Source organism: Astatotilapia calliptera, chromosome 7 (genome assembly GCF_900246225.1).
Source record: "Astatotilapia calliptera chromosome 7, fAstCal1.2, whole genome shotgun sequence".
Classification (NCBI taxonomy): domain Eukaryota; kingdom Metazoa; phylum Chordata; class Actinopteri; order Cichliformes; family Cichlidae; genus Astatotilapia; species Astatotilapia calliptera.
The window spans coordinates 41,838,540-41,856,021 of NC_039308.1; the positions used below are offsets into that span (position 1 = coordinate 41,838,540).

At 38.3% G+C, this 17,482-nt stretch overlaps 1 protein-coding gene across 1 annotated transcript in view; it reads left to right on the forward strand.

Moving 5' to 3' along the window:
* carmil2 (capping protein regulator and myosin 1 linker 2) overlaps positions 1-17,482 on the forward strand; it is a 62,936-nt gene that overhangs the window by 1,817 nt on the left and 43,637 nt on the right. Inside the window, exons 2-24 of the mRNA XM_026174824.1 lie at positions 3,459-3,562; positions 4,700-4,750; positions 5,268-5,327; positions 5,485-5,606; positions 6,128-6,225; positions 6,466-6,536; positions 6,686-6,759; positions 6,839-6,914; positions 7,774-7,862; positions 8,407-8,501; positions 9,009-9,095; positions 9,658-9,767; positions 10,418-10,495; positions 11,031-11,107; positions 11,933-12,037; positions 12,826-12,895; positions 13,012-13,093; positions 13,772-13,868; positions 15,205-15,259; positions 15,374-15,546; positions 15,755-15,823; positions 16,599-16,692; positions 17,263-17,349. Of these exons, the coding sequence (XP_026030609.1) occupies positions 3,459-3,562; positions 4,700-4,750; positions 5,268-5,327; positions 5,485-5,606; positions 6,128-6,225; positions 6,466-6,536; positions 6,686-6,759; positions 6,839-6,914; positions 7,774-7,862; positions 8,407-8,501; positions 9,009-9,095; positions 9,658-9,767; positions 10,418-10,495; positions 11,031-11,107; positions 11,933-12,037; positions 12,826-12,895; positions 13,012-13,093; positions 13,772-13,868; positions 15,205-15,259; positions 15,374-15,546; positions 15,755-15,823; positions 16,599-16,692; positions 17,263-17,349 (2,024 nt within the window). The remainder of the gene's footprint in view (positions 1-3,458; positions 3,563-4,699; positions 4,751-5,267; positions 5,328-5,484; positions 5,607-6,127; positions 6,226-6,465; positions 6,537-6,685; positions 6,760-6,838; positions 6,915-7,773; positions 7,863-8,406; positions 8,502-9,008; positions 9,096-9,657; positions 9,768-10,417; positions 10,496-11,030; positions 11,108-11,932; positions 12,038-12,825; positions 12,896-13,011; positions 13,094-13,771; positions 13,869-15,204; positions 15,260-15,373; positions 15,547-15,754; positions 15,824-16,598; positions 16,693-17,262; positions 17,350-17,482) is intronic.

Sequence of the window (17,482 nt, forward strand, 5' to 3'; positions counted from 1 at the left end):
AAAAGTATTTTCCTTCTTATACGGGTACATACACAAACCAGATGTTATTGTAACTGCTGATTTTAACTCTGATTTATAGGGGAATTTGTAAAAGTAAGGTATCTAAAGCGACAAAACCCCCTCAAATATATCTACTATATTGAGTTTAACTGAAAGTCATTCACATTGAAAGTCGTTACAAATACATTTCCTTTCTGTACTAAAGTTACAGGGCAAGTTTCCATTATTTCAGTTTGCCTCAAACCGCAGAAAAGAGGTTGCTGGGCAGTTTCAGATCTTGCACTACTTTTGTTTCTTTGAAAACTCAATTTCACAAGTTTACACACACAAGTTTTCACAAGTCTTAGCATTTCACAAATCACTATATTATCACTATGTAATTCCCTACACTAAACTCAGAACTCCTGCCTGTTCGTTCTTAAAATGGGCTGGAAATAAGAACCACGTGGGTAAATAAACAGAGTTTACAAAGGATGGATGTCTTCATGCCTCACAAAGTAGGTGGTGTTTATAGGTGGTGTTTAAAGCCTGGTAATACGACTGTTTAACACGATGACAACAATGTGCTGTAGCTCAGGTGGTAGAGCAGGTCAGCTACTAACCGGAAGGTTGGCAGTTCGATCCCAGGCTCCTTGTCAAATATCTTTGGGCAAGATACTAACCCCAGGTTGCTCTCTGATGCATCCATCAGCGTGTGACTGAGCACTTAACACCCATTCACGCAGTTTAGTGCTTGTGTGGTTAGGTGAACGAATTAGTTGTATAAAGCGCTTTGAGTGCTCAGAGTAGAAAAGCGCTATATAAGAACCAGTCCATTTACCATTCTTAAACCTTCCATTGCACGTGTTGTCACTTACCCTTCAGTCCAACACTGAGGATGCTTTGGAATTTGGCCCTTTGTCGGCCAGTTGTAACTCCTACAAAATTTCTAGGTGCAGTGAAGATGCTGGTGGTGTACAGTGTGGAGGATCTGTGGATCTCAGTTCAGGTTTTTGCAGAAATGGTCTTGTTTGCCTAGTGTCATCCACACTATATTGCCAAAAGTATTCACTCACCCACCCAAATCACTGAATTCAGGTCTTCCGATCACTTTCGTGGCCACAGGTGTATAAAATCGAGCACCTAGGCATGCACCGCTCGCTCTCAGGAGCTCCGTGAATTCCAGCGTGGGACCGTGATAGGATGTTACCTGTGCAACAAGTCCAGTGATTAAATTTCCTTGCTACTGAATCAGAGGTGGCAAAAGTACAGACATTATGTACTTAAGTCGAAGTACAGATACGAGTGTTAAAAAAATACTCCAGTAAAAGTTGAAGTACTGATTCAACTTCTTTACTCAAGTAAAAGTGAAAAAAGTACAGGCTCTTACATGTACACAAAGTAAGAAAGTAAAAAGTAGCTCTTTGGAAGATGTTTCTACACTGAGTAGTCCTTCCCTTTAAATCGAACCTCTCTTCTTCCTCTCCTGTCCTGATTTTCTTATCTTTCTCCATCTCTGAGTGAAGTTGGCTCTCTTTCTTTTCTCTGCCTGTCAAATATAGCAGCTGGACCTTTAGCTAGCAACACACTGTGCAAATAACTGCACACAAACAGTTTGTGTGTTTGCTGATGTTTGTTGAACTGATAAAATGTGCATTTGAAATTACCTGCACCTTTAAAATAAGACTCCTTTATGCTCCTCGCTCCTCTTTTGTAGCACTAACTAGACGCTGAAGTACTGCTACCACAATTTAAATATCAACAAAAACAAAAATACCCATCGTACTTTAACCGCTGACTTTTTGCCTCTTCTATCTCTTTCTATGTGACATGTCCTGGTGAATAATACATGAACAGGACTGGTTTTCTTGTGTTGCTGTTTAGGCTCAAATTGGTTTGATGTTTGGACGCTCACAGTGAAGTGAAATAATAACTCACCTTAAATATGTTAAAATTAATAATATATATTTTTTTTTAAATTAAGTAATAAACCTGTTTTGAAAATGTAAGAAGAAAGTACATATACTTGTTCAAAATGTAGTGAGTGAAAGTAAAAAGTAGTCAGAAAGAAAACTACTCAAGTACAGATACCTGAAAATTCTACTTAAGTACAGTAACAAAGTATTTGTATGTTGTTACTTCCGACCTCTGTACTAAATATTCCACAGTCAGCTGTTAGTGGTATTATAACAAAGTGGAAGCAACTGGAACGACAGCAACTTAGTCATGTAGTGGTCGGCCACGTAAGATCACAGAGCAGTCCCTTAGTTTCAGTGTTGGGAACTCTTAATGCTTCAGCATACCAAGACACTTTGGACAATTTCAGGCTTCCAAATTTGTGGGAACAGTTTGGGGATGATCCGTTCCTCTTCCAACATGACTGCACACCAGTGCACAATGCAAGGTCCATAAAGACATGGATGAGAGTTTGGTGTGGAGGAAACCTACTGGTCTGTCCTCACAAATGTGCTCCTTAAAGAATGGTTATAAATAAACACTCCTAAACTATGGAAAGCCTTCCCAGAAGAGTGGAAGCTGTTATAGCTGCAAAAGGTGGGCCGACATCATATTAAACCCTATGGATTAAAGAATGGGATGCGACTCAAGTTTATAGTTAGGTCCATATATATTTGGACACAAGTTTAGTTTTTTTTTTTTTTTACCTGGTTATTGAAACGTAATTAAATAATGGTTATACAATGGATGTCATGTGTAGTCTCTCAGCTTTCATTTGAGGGTATCTGCATTAAAATTGGATGAAGGGTTTAGGAGGGACCAAGGTAATTGGACAATTGATTCAAAGGCTATTTCGTGGGCAGGTGTGGGCAATTCCATCATTATGTCATTATTAATTAAGCATATAAAAGCCTGGAGTTGATCTGAGGTGTGGTACTTGCATATGGAAGATTTTACTGTGAACAGACAACATGCAGTCACAGGAGCTCTCCATGCATGTGAAACAAGTCACCCTTAAGCTGTGAAAACAGAAAAGAAAACATCTGACAAAGAACAGCTCATGATCCAAAGCAAACCACATCATAAACACAGCGGAGGCAATGTGATGGTTTGGGGTGTATGGCTGCCAGTCCCACTAGGACACTAGTGTTTATTGATGATGTGACACAGGACAGAAGCAGCCGAATGAATTCTGAGGTGTTCTGAGACAAGCTGTCTGCTCAAATCCAGCAACATGGAGTCGAACTGATGGGCATCATTTCATAATACAAATTGACAATGACCTAAAATATGCAGCCAAAGCAACCCAGGAATTTTTTAAAGCAAAGAAGTGGAATATCCTTGAATGTCACCAGGTATCCAGTCACCTGATCTTAACCCAACTGAGCATTTCACTTGTTGAAGGCTAAACTTTGGACCGAAAGGTCCAGAAACAAACAGTAACTGAAGCCTCTGCTGAAGATGTCCTTAAAAGTATGATAGCAATAGTGATGGTCTGTTTTTGTGTGTAATCCTGTGAGCAGATCAGATATCAGAGCTGCTGAAGCCTCACAGAGTCTGTCTGGTGACGCCTGTTATTTTGAACAACTCCAGTCTGACAACTGGAAGGTCAACCAACAGGTTTATGGTGAGTATCATTGGTAAAAGCCAATACCTTTGGTCTAATGGCTATTTCACTATGACTACTCTAACTAAATCTGAATCAGCTGGTGCTCTTACAGGATCAGCCTCATTACTACTTGTCTGCTAACAGTTTGTTTGCACACAGAAAACACGTTTATGTGGGCACCAGGGCCGCTCTGGCATCGGCATGTACACAAATCTGCCAGGAGGGGGCACTAAAAGATCTGTTTTTACAGTGCGTGTGATTTAGGGTTAGACAAATATTTTTTATCAAGAGTCAGGATCACTTAAAGTTTACTTTCTTGTGGATTAAAGTAAAAATAAATAAATAAATAATGTTGTTAAACTACTTTTATATTTTGTTCATTTATTTAAGGTGGATCAATGTATTCAAATAAATTTTATTGTCCATTATTGATTGAATAAAAAAATGGTAAAAAAAAATAAATTACATATTATAAATTGATTATGTGTTTGTTAAAGTGCATTTTGACTTTTTTACTGTAACTTGTTTACTATATTTTGACTTGTTTACTATAACCCGTTGTTTAAAAAGCTAACAATGTATGTATAAACATGTATGAAGGTTCTTAAAGCAGGTCACTGAACAACTTCAAGTTTAATGTTAATTTTTACGAAGTAAAGAAATTTACACTACTCTGTCAAAGGTAGAAAGGAATAAAATACAGATTTTTAAGAACATATATTTATGGCATGATTAATTAATGATTAATGATTGACGCAAAATCAGAGTAAATAAACTGTTGTAAAAGTAATTTGGGCAACATTAATTTGTACCTATTGCACAAGAAGCTAAACTTTAGGTCATCCTGACATGTGACCAAATTTCATATGGTAACTTGTTTCCTGTGTAAGCAGAGTGGTAATAATGAGGATGACGCTCTACGAGCACTAACTGTCCATCTGAGAATTGCATTCGGCTGCTGCAACACTGACATATGGGACGGTTGCAGGAGCAGCATGCCACTTGTGGACCTCAGTGCTACTGTAGTTTGGAGGTCAATGTAAAGGACCAAAATTGCATAAAATGACACTGTTCCTCTGAAGCTGCAGGCATTGGTCTGTCAGTTTGATATCTAATAGCTTTTCTCTTTGTTTTTATGATGTCTGTTTCTCTTAGGTACTGAGTCTATGGAGAGGCTACGTGGTTATAAACAAGCAACCTATCAGGGTAAATTACAACGTCTCTTTTAAACCAAACCAGCTTAACTTAAACATTGTGTGATGAGGTTTGAAATAAGAGGGGTTATTTTTTTCCTTACTGGTTCTTACTTGATAAATGACCATTGTGAGTTATGAGCCTTATGGATTATCCTTTCTGACTAGGACACTGTTTCTGGAGAGAGATAGAGCTGAACGTGCCAAACATTTTCTTTTTATATGTATGTGCATAAATGCCCCGATGCATCGGTGTGCACAGATTCATTCTCACTGTGCATAGAATAAAGCAGTGTAGGACTGGGCGGATATGGCTTGCAGTGTAAAAGCACTGCATCAGTATCAGGCCATTTAACACTGCAGTGAAAGGATGGATTCGGCCGCACCACAGTTACCAAAAAACAATCACATTTTTAAATGGAATTTGTTATCACTTTGTCTTTGTGTGTGTGTGTGTGTGTGTGTGTGTGTGTGTGTGTGTGTGTGTGTGTGTGTGTGTATTCACACTCATGCCTTTCTCTCATGCACAGGTGGAGAGCACCTTTAGCTACCTGGAGATTTGCGCCATTAATATTCATAGTCACATGAAGGTACACCATTTATCAGTGTCAATATATAACCTGTTTTTACATTAAATTTTTATATGCACTTATGCATATATAAAACACACATTAAGACAATATTTGATTCTATAAAAAAGACTAGTTTTTATATGCGGAGAGTAACACACGTATGGATGTGTTGCAGATTGTGTTGGAGACAGACAGACAGACTCTGTATTTCAGTGTGTTACACACTGAAGATCTTGAAGCCATGATCAGTCACATGACCGCCTCATTGAAGAGGATCTTTCCTGATTCTTCACCAGGGTGGGTCCGTCTTGCAGTGGGCTCGTACCAGTCTCAAAGCCAATGGCTTCTCAAATCACAGAAAACATTATATGTTTATTATATACAGTGTGTGTTTTTAAAGATACTCCCCAAGTTTACATACAGTTTGATGAATATAGGAAACAATCATAGACTATATATAAAAGACGTAGCCACTACAATGTCATCAGCTGGTTTCCAAAGGCCTGTTGTTGCACAGTCAAAGTGAGCTTGTTCACCTTTGGGACCTTAGCTTTTTGAAATCAGATCTCACACATGGTAGATCTGTCCAACTTTACTAGGCTTTCAGGACAATAAACATGACTAGAAATTCTAAAAGCAACACAATTATATATATTTAGTAAGACCTTAAGGCCAAAATACTTTGAGGTGTTTAATGAGGGAATAGATCAAGTGAGTCAAGACCTGAATTTCCGAGCTCCCAGTCAATAGACTCTTGGTCTGTCTGCAGAGTATTGCAGTTTCATGGGGTACATTTCATATTTTCCTTTAATCCTCAGAAAGCTGTTGAAGACAATTCCACCCGATCTCAAGGACCGACTCCTCACACTGATTGGTGCGATAGAGGAGCAGATGAACAGTCAGCCTGGCTACTGTGGTGTGTTTCATTTCCCAGTTTCAGATAATGTAGTTGGGATATCACTTACTGTACTAACATGTAAACATTTATAAATGTGTTGTACATACTGTGATAAAGCTAAAGACCATTTCAGTTGATCATAAACACCGTATGATTCAAACATTAGCAACACTAACTACATGATCACCGACAGTTTTGCATTTCAGAAAAACAAATGAATTTAAAACTAGAACTAATGTATCTGAGTATCGTTCCCAGGAGGATTCTCTGATACCTATGCTGCTTTGTGTGATTTCAATGAGATGCCGTTTAGAGAAGAGATTCAGTGGGTATGTTAATGTGGCATCAACATAAAATCTAGTAATGCCATCTGCACCAAACTTTAGATGACTCACATTTGAAATAAATTCTAAAATTTTAAATCAATTTTAGCACTTTTTATACAAATATTATAATTAATGTCAAACTGTTTATGCAGGATGTTGACAACATCTACTACATCCACAACTGGAGACAATTCAACCTGCAGGACTTCAGCCACTTAGACAGCAGGTGAGATACAGCATTATGATGGCTAATCCAGTCATACTTTACCGCTGTTACATACCTTCTTTGTCTCCTTTCCTCACAGGGACCTGGCATTGGCAGTAGCGGCTTTGTCCTTTAACCAGTGGTTTACAAAGATTTACTGCAAAGATCTCAAACTGGTACACTATGATTTTTATTTATTTATGTTTGAGTGTTTGAAAGAGTTACCTAAAGGTTTGCACACTTGAATCCAGCTTTTTCTCAAAATGACAACTATTATTCTCATGAATAAACTAAGTGGTCATTTAATAATAGGAACAAAATATATGTTAGATCCAACACAACTGTCACAGAGCAAGACTGCGGTGCTGGAGATGTTATCAGACTGTGGAATCTATATGGAAATAATTATTTGCTTTATTGTTTTGACTGTTATTTGCTTGTGACCCCAACAGTTAATAAGCTGATCAGATGATAATCTTCTTCTCCTTAGCTCTCATTTCAGGTGACATTCTTAAGTGTAAATTCATTTATTATGAATAATATTTAAAAACTATTAGAAAAGCATATAAAAAAACATAAAAGATTGATTTCTCTTGAGGGTTTTGGATCACAATCATTCATAAGTTGTTATGTTCGGGTGTGTGGCGTGGATCTAAATGGAGACACTCGAAGACACGAGTGGGTTTAAACAAGAAGCGAGCTGATTTATTGAGGCTGGTAAAGAGTACAGAGCTGGGGTCTGTAACTTGAGGAAACTTGTCGTGATTTGGTGCAACATGAATGAAATTGAATCGAACTGAAATTTTGCTCTTTTCCATTCTTGATATCACTCCAGACCAAATTATTTCTAAGACCAAATACACAATGACAAAATAACTTGGGTTAAAAAAAAAATCCCCACCAGGACTTTATAAAAACCTCTCCCAGCTCCTGGATTCACGGCAGGCTTATTGTGCATGTGTTTATGGGCCACTGCTAATGCAAAAAAGAAAGTTGGAAACACCACTCTGCACGTTTCTTGTTTTGTTCTTTCAGTCAGTGGATATCCAGCAGCAGCTGACATACCTGCTGTCGAGGTCTCCCAGTCTGGAGGAGCTCTCGCTGGAGGCCAGTGGACTGAAGCTGTGAGTTTCTGTGTCCACATACAGACGGGTCAAAAATCAATGAAAAAACAGAAAGTGTCTCAGAAAGATGTGGGGTCATTATGGAGCCCAGGTGCTCTATTGATGAATGCATTATTATCATGCAGAAGAAACCACTAACAGCAGGAGAGAACACTGAGAGGACCATTAGTTTCAAACCAGCAGAATGCTCCCCACAGCTCAACAGAGCTCCTCACTGCACGTTTGAGCTTTTAACCATGACTTTAACAAAATCTGGGACTCTTGTCTCAGGACCCCTCCTTCTTGTGACAACATAGACCTTTGTTACTCTGGCTGAGTGTTTGCACTCGTCACAGGCCAAGCAGATGCCTCCTTTATGTTACTGCGGTGACTCAAGATCCAAACATCTTAATTGTATAAAACATTTGCACAATATCATGTATTTCAGGAAAATATATGTACTCAGGAAGAAATATTTTCACTTGTTAAACTAGGCAGACTTTAAATTACTTTGATTTACAGTGTAGCTTACAGGTATTGAGACTGACAATAATCTTCTTTACAGGGACTTTGCAGTCAAAATGGCTGCTGCCCTCAAAGAGCATGCCTCGTCTAACCTGCAATCTATCAACCTCTCTGGCAATCCAATTGAAGACAAAGGTGAGCTTTTTAGATTTGACACCTGATTCATGTATGTGGTTGTGACTAAGATGTGAATAGGGGGAAAGCGTCTACTGCTGCAAATCATAATAACTGGTTTGTAGTTGTATGCCTTCACCAAACAGCTGCAGTTTAGATTCATATCTGTGCAGACTCAGACAGTAATATGTATATAGTGAAAACTTTTATTAAAGGTATGAAGTGATTGGCAAACAAATTTGATTCTAGTAGAACATAAAAGCCTTCCTGAGAAAAGGCAAGCGTCACCAGCACAGACACATCATAAAATGCAGGTAGTAATCATAGATACCGAATAAAATGACTAAAAATAAGAATATTTTTGTTCTAAAAAGTGTCAAGTCAGTGAATGAGAATATACAAATCGCAGCAGAGTTGAATTATTATTAATGTCATTGCCTCTACCTGTGCTTTTCTGCAAAATATGTCCCTTTGAAAGACACTATTTTGACTCACAGTTGTGTTAATGTTTTGTGTTTTCACTGCAAGGTGTAATAGCGCTAAGTCAGAATTTGGAGAATCTGGAGAAAGGACTCAAGCGCCTCTCCCTGTCCAGGGTGTCGATGACTGCCAGAGGTACAAACACTATAAACTGTAGAAATAATGTGCTGTTTTCATTAGTTTAATAAGATAAGGAGCAGAATGAAGACAGAATCGAGTAAATATGAAGAGGAGGTGAACACTCAGGACTTTTACAGTCTGAAAGCATATATTGAATGCCAGAAAGAAACCATTCAGTAGAACATTTTAGTTGCTGAATGTGCTGCTTAAAAGTCACTCGACCAAAAGGTAATGTTGTTCCTGATGACCTTGCACTTCAAAATAAAAGCACTTCCTGTCAACACTTTGCATTGTACCACTAAATAATTATAATTAGTGTGTTAAAACACACCTCTTAGATACAAATTCGAACAAATGCTGAGTATAGTATGATCATATTTTTGTACAATACATCCAGGTATATCAGTTTTGCAGATTCCTCTTTTGCTCGTCTTTGAATGAATATGAAATGAATAAAAGGAGGATTCCTTCGGATATTTTGCCTGCCGCCATAAATGTGTTTCACACCATCTTTGCTGTCACATCCTTACCCCATTCAAAATAATCATTATTTGTGGTTTGATTGTTTTTTTTCCAGGTCTCGGCTGTCTGAGTCAGGTGTTGTCCTCCAGTCAAAGGTTCTCAACATCTCTGACCCACCTCGATCTGTCTGGTAACACCAGTAGCCTGGTTACTGAGGAAGCCACGGTAACACTCTGCTTTATGTGTTTTCACATGATATGGATTGAAGACAAATGATGCAACGAATACTCTTACAGTACTTGCAGTACACGTACCTTTAACATCCAGAAGTGGTGCCGACTATTATCCTGACCTTGCTTGCAACCAGCTTCACTGGTTTGTTGAAACATTTCAGCTTGTGGTCTTCACAAGGGTAATCATCACCGAAGGCCACAAGGTCCAATACGTTGCTCATGCAACAAAGTATTTCTATGTACAACAAAGGTTGCTGGACTTGTAACGTGTTGTCCAAGCACCGTGAAAGTAAGTGAAGGTTTGCCAGAAACAGCAACTCTGTTTCAAGACATACGCTGATGGTTTTCCATCCTGGATAAGAATGTAGACATGTACAGAGCCTAAACGTTTTCTCCAGTAGAGTCCAAATAATGGATTCTGATTTCAGTCAAGCAAGTCTTATGTTTATCAAAATATCCTAGAAATATTCTGGAAATTATTTTCTTTATTATCTTATTATTATCTTCTTCTTCCTAAGTTAATGCTGGCCTGTTAGGATGGTGATTGTGTCTCTCCTTGTCATCATTTCAGCTGCCTAGTCTCTGAAAGAAACCATGTCTACATAACTCAGACTTTATGATGCATCTGTGTGTCTCTTGCAGTTTCTCTTCAAGTTCTTATCCAGTACAAACTCTCTGTCTTATCTGGACCTCAGTGATACCAGCTGCCCTCTGGACACAGTCAGTGACATACTGTTTTTATAACTGTGGACTTCTTTCCATCATCTCATTGATTTCTCATTGATTGATATTTGGAAGAATCAGAGGCCATGGTTGGATCTCAACAAAATGGATAAAACAATAAAACAAACCAAAATCAGGGACCTCATAGCTTGTGCCCAAGACCAATCTGTACTACATTACATCTATGTTAATATTTATGTTTTATCCACTCATATATCCAGTTTGATAGCTTCCCCAGGTCGCCAGTCTGATGCAGGGCCAACACATAGAGACAATTATTATTATTATTATTATTATTATTATTATTATTATTATTATTATTATTATTATTATTATTATTATTATTATTATTATTATTATTATTATTATTATTATTATTATTATTATTATTATTATTATTATTATTATTATTATTATTATTGTCATTGTTCTTGTATGCACAGTATCAAAACAGTGGTTTGAAACAATTGCTTGTATTTTACTTACTTTCTGTAGATAACTTTCGCTCACTTTAACCTTTCTTTTCATGCAGTTATTTGTGTCGCTGTCTGCTGGATGTTGTTACAAACTGGTGCACCTTAACCTGGCCAGGAATCCTTTCAGCCACAGGTCAGCTCCACTGTCCATATCTGTAAACTCATTGGACTTCAGTTTCTTAGTTGGTTTGAAATGCAGCAGCTTTTGAAAACCAGAAGAGGGCATTCCAAGCCTATGGAGTCATACTGCGACAATTTATAGGAGCAACCAGTCCACAAGTTTACTAAACAACATTAATGAACAAATTAAATATGAATATTCACCACAGTACTGCAGTACCTCAGGTTACAGTCTGAGAACATAGTAGCATGAAGTGTTCAGAAGGAGCTTTGACAGCATGTGCACAAACTGGCTTTTACCATAAACAAGTGGCTTTTACAACATATCACCTGATGTTGTTGAGAGTTGTTAAAGTTGTTAAATGTGAAACGCCTTTCACCATAGAAAAAAAGAGCAGTTCCAGAATTAGTAGATAATTTAGGTGTCAACATAAATAAATAAATCAGTAAAAAAAAGATGTCCCATAATTTCTTTCATCCAACGTGTGTTTTTATAACAATATGCTCGGTGCTGTGTTTGACACAATCTTGTTACAAATTCTTAGGAACTTGAAAAATGATATTTAATATTTTCCATATACACAATATATTAAGCCATTAAAAAGATGTCATGTTAAACTGTCATCAGCTGATAAATTCATAGATTAATTCACTGATAGATTCAGAGATCGAGAGGTATCTACTAAGTTATCTATTAATTGAAAGGTTGAATATGTGAACCTGATCCAGACACCCTGCTGTCTTCATGAATGTTTATGTGACTACGACAAGAAATCTCTTTTCTTTCTCTCTCTCTCCCTCTGTGTGTGTGTGTGTGCACGTGTGTGCACGTGTATAGAAAGGTGCAGGAGGTCACGAGGAGCATTCAAGAGTTCTTTAGTCAGAGCTGTGAGCTGAAATATGTTGGGCTGTCTGCAACCAAACTACCTCCACAAGCTCTCAGGTGTGTCCACACACTGTCACATATGACACGAAAGCTCACTGTTGGCCGTGGGAACTGTGAAGTGGCTGAAAAAGTCTGGCTAAAAATGTAGTTAATTAATGAATGAAGCCCTGAAATGGGAATTAAAATGCATGTTTTTGTACTTTTATATTCTAAATCAGTCACACGCAGTTAGTTGAGACATTTTTTTGCACAGCCATATTTCGCCACCGCTACACCGTAGGCACTTTTCACACTGCATCTCAGAGTAATGCTAATGACCACAAAATTTCTTTGTGGGTTTTATTTTCATCGGTGTATTTTATCAGTGCTTTGCCATTGACCTTTCATTTTTGTGAATCATTACGTAACTCAATAAAAACCTGTTTGTTAGCTGTGCTTAATGACGTCAGACAGCAGGGGAAAAAACGTGACGGTTGATGTTAGTCAGCGCTGGCAACCTTAGTTGTATTTAATATGACAGCATTTTTGACTTGGTTAGAATAAAGATGAATAAAAATATAGTTTTTCCACCTCTCTTATCACAATTACTATTGTACGTACTAACCGTGAAGCATCCCATGTATCAGTAAGAGATGTTTTGAAGCGCTTTAGGTTCATATGTGTGAAAGTTTTTGTCAAACTATATCTTGTTAGGAAATACTAGGTTAAAAAAGCAACCATTGCTTACCTTCAGAGTACTACTGTCCACACTGCCAGCACATATTGTACTTTCTAAAACACAATTACAAATACTGACGAACTAGTAGTCTGTGGTTAATGAATCTATTGATATGTTTTGCAACCAGGTTATTACTGCAGGGTCTGGCAACCAACAAACGACTGTTTGGGCTGGAGTTAGACCTAAGCAGCTGCGAGGTACACACTCACATACCCTCATGCAGAAAGAATAGCTTTTTTCATTTATGATGAATGGTAGCATCCACAGTAGGAACATGTTTTAGACCAATAAATATGTGTTTGTTTATGTGTAGCTACGTTCAGCAGGAGCCCAGGTGATACAGGAACACATCTCTGAAGCCACAGCCATCAGAAGTCTGGATATCTCTGACAACAGTATGCAAAACAACTTTCTTACACACAAATCCAATTATGCCATATAAAACCTGCAAAACTCATTTCAGTACATTGAAGTTCAGGCTCACAGTCCCCGCTCTAACTCATCCCAAAGGAGTTCTAACTCAGTCAAGTTCTTCCGCACCAAACTGTCTCATCCATGTCTTTATGAACTTTGCTTTGTGCACTGCTGTGCAGTCGTAGTGCAACAGGAAGGGGCCATCCCCAAACTGTTCCCACAAAGTTGGGAGGATGAAATCCAAAATGTCTTGGTATGCTGAAGCATTAAGAATTCCTTTGACTCCAGAGAACACGTCCACTGCTGAGTCCACTAGCAGCACTTTGACAGGCTTGGATGCAGCTAATCTGAATGCCACATAAAGTCTGTTGTGACTGACTCAACCCAAAGTTGGTGACTTCTGTGTGTGACAGTGTATCTCTGAGTTCTTTGCCTTATTTTGTCAAGTGCTTATTTTCAAAGTCAAATTATTTTTCCTCTCCAGAGTGAGAAGATTGATAGCACCCTCATAACTATAACCCTAATATGATCAACAACAATTTGACAGTTAGCTTTTTTTCACTAGATGAATAATAAGAGAATTATTAAAATACAGTAAACCCATTTACACCAGGAAGAATGAATGCTTCCACCACTTTTCCCTTGCTCTCTGACTGTAGGTTTTGAGAATGACATGGTGACCCTGGTTCTGTCAGTCGGTCGATGTCAGTCTCTTCGACATCTTGCTCTGGGGAGAAACTTTGCCATGAAATCCAGGTATGATGAAAAAGATTAAGAGGTCGCCTTACTCTACCACCACATTGTCTACTGACATCAGTTTATCACACTGACCCTTCACAATGTTTAAAATGCTTCCATATAGCAAATACAACTGATTATCTCATTTGAATGTTCATTAAAAGTAAGTGGTTATACATAATAGTAGAGTCCGCTGTGTGCAGCGGGTCATCAGAATAGAAACATAAAAATGGTGGCCATCACTTTTATAGAATAAGATTGTCAAAGACGCCAACTGAAATGCAGATGTTCACAGTTATATGTAGTTGTGCACATCAGTGGTCCACATTCACTGTCAAAATAAAAGATGCGCACAAGATAGGACGTTGCAACGCGCGTTTGCATCCATATAAAAGGCACTGTTTTTGTCCACTAGAGTGGGATTTTCACGGCACATTCTGCACCACATCTCTGTGCGTTCATCATCTGTTTGAAGCCAGCTCACCTCCTGCAACTACTTTTCCGAGAATACGCGCTTCTTTTGTGGTTCGGACTCCTTCTGACATTTCTTTGGAGGTGGAGGAACATCACAGTAATTGCTTAAAGGAGCTTCTTCGACATCTTTAAGAGTTCTAAACAAATGTCTGTCCTCCTCCAGAAAATCTTATGTACGCAAACACGCGTTGCAACTTCTTATCTGGTGCGCGTCTTTTATTTTGACAGCGAATGCGCACCTGCGGACCATTTATGTGCACCTCTGGTTATATGTTTTTAAACTGAGTAACTGAATTCAATTAAACAACCTTTGCATGATATAAAATTTGTATTGCACACAAAGTATAGTAATAGTAATGTAAAAAAAAACAGAAACTGCAACATCAGTAACTGTAAAGCTGCACTTTCAGAATCTGTAACATCATCGCTCAGTATTAATGCAGCAAACTGATGCATGATTTGGACAATATGGTAACATCATTTCTGTGGTAGAACATAGACATAGGTCAGAATATTTCCAGGTCAAACACACATTTGACCTATTTATCATAATCCAAGCATTTATCGGCATTTATGTTCCTGTCTCTAGCTATATTGGTCCTAGATTCATAAGCTGAGTTTCTCTTTTCCATAGACACCAGGTGTTGTTACAAGGTACACAAAGAACTATCACTTTCTGCCACCCGTTTGGCTCAACAACGTGCCACTGCTAATTAAATCTTTCAGATCACAATATTTATTTCAAAGTCGGTGCTATTTGTAAACTAGTCAGCCTGTAGTTTAAAGAATGTAAATCAGTAAATGTATTTTCTCCTCGTTCTTAAGTTTTTTCTCTTCTTTCTCCCTTCATTTCATGTCTGCCTACTTTGCTATCGACCAGAGCGCTCACTGACGTTCTTCAACGTATAGCTCAGCTAATCCAGGATGAAGAGTGTGTGAGTGAAACCTTCAGTGTACTTTAATGTAATTCAGTATCCCTGCACTGGATGTCCAGCCTGTCAGATGTGTTACCCTGCCTGTGACCCTGAAATTGAAATCTGTGTTTGCAGCCCTTGCAGTCTTTATCAGTGTCTGACTCCAAGCTGAAGACTGGGATGCACATTCTGCTGAGTGCTTTGGGTGGTCATGCAGCTCTGGTTGAACTTGACATTAGTGGAAACTTTATCGGAGATACAGGAGCTAAAATGCTGTCCAAAGCCCTGATGAGTAATACCAGCCTGAGGTGCACATGTAAACACACACACTCTCTCTCTCTCTCTCTCTCTCTCTCTCTCTCTCTCTTTTAAGAATGTTTGTAATTAATAAATGTTCTAATCCAAAGAGCTAATTAGTGAATTAAAGATCATCCTTTCAGAGGCAGAGAAAGTATGAAATATCAGTGGAAGGCAGAGCTGTATTTCCTCAAACTGACTGATCTCTCTTTTTTTAAGGACTTTAACATGGGACAGAAACAGTGTGACTGCTAGAGGTTTCCAGGATGTAGCAGATGCCTTGGAGAGGTCATGGACACACACACACACACACACACACACACACACACACACACACACACACACACACACACACACACACACACACACACACTTGTTAAATGACAGCGTCCAGGTAAATGTCAAAAAACGCTTTGCTGGCTTTTACCAGAAAAAATGTTTTTTAAAATATACAATTCCTTTGAAACACCGGCTGCTTTTTCACTCGTGTTTAGTCCAGTCCTTATAGCTGACAAATTTCAAAGGAATGTTTTGTGTGTTCACTTGTTTATTTGATTCCTAAGCTGCTTAAGACTGATCTATGGATCTTTCAAACATAAAAATGGCACCTAACCCAAGGAATGAACCAGTAACATGTCTACATATAATAGACAACTTATCAAAGAACCATTTAAATCATATATTTATGCAACAGAACAAAAAGCAGCCGATATCCGCAAAAGAGCTTTGTAATGTCTTTCAAGATGCTTTGAGAACTATTCCTGAGGACTATTTAGAAAAATTATATGAGAGAATGTAGGCTGTGTTGAAGAATAAAGGTGGTCATATCATAGAAAGGCAAGTCCCAATAAATTGCTGCACCTAGTTCCCATTTTCCTATTAAATATTTTTAAAAGAAAGACAGACTCAATATGGGTGACGGTGCAGTAGTCAGCTCTGGTACTGCATAGCAAGAAGGACCTGGGTTTGAATCCAGTCTGATGCTCTGTGTGGAGTTTGCATGTTCTCCCTGTGCACCGTTAAACAGATCCATAATTTGATGTTAGGTTTCTTTGTTATGCAGGAACTTCACTCTGCAGCACATGTCTCTTCCCCTTGCCGATATCACACCGAGTTACCGTAGCAACCCTGACAGAACAAAAGAGGCCCTGCACAAGGTCAGTGTGTTTAGCAGGTTGTTATTTAAGATTGTATGCGTTTTATGCGTTTAGGGCAAGGGTCAATTAATTTTTACATCACAGTTGAAGTTCATGTTTTCTCTTGTTTTCTATTGCTGTGTTTTTTTGGACATCAGAGAACTGAGACAGCAAATGCAGCCAGCATACACATCTAACAGATTCATTGTAGTCTATGTAGCGATACAGTCCAAATTTATATTATACACTGAACAAAAATATAAACGCAACACTTTTGTTTTTGCTCCCATTCCCCATGGGATGGACGTAGAGACCTAAAATTCATTCCAGATACGCAATATAACCATCCCTCCCAAACAGTGGTCACAAATCAGTCCAAATGTGTGGTAGTGGGCACATCTGCTATATTGAGATAATCCATCCCACCTCACAGGTGTGCCACATCAGGATGCTGATCTGACATCATGAGTAGTGCACAGGTGTACCTCAGACTGCCCGTGTATATAGTAATATATATTAATTGTTGTTTGGAAAGGCTTCTTCTTTTTCCGGACGTCAGCTGCGTGTCTTTGTTTGTGTGTGTGTGTTCAGATTCAGCAGCATTTAGACAGAAACAACCAGAGACAGTCTGACAGCATAGAACTTCGACAAGTCTTTAGAACTCAACAGTCTGAAAAGGTAAGCCAGTAAAAATGCAACATCATTTATTCAACTAGTAAATTTATATAACTAGTAATAGTTGCTGCTCAACCACAAATGATTTTCCTTACAAATGTGGCTCATTTTAAGGGGAATTAAACAGGCTTCACAG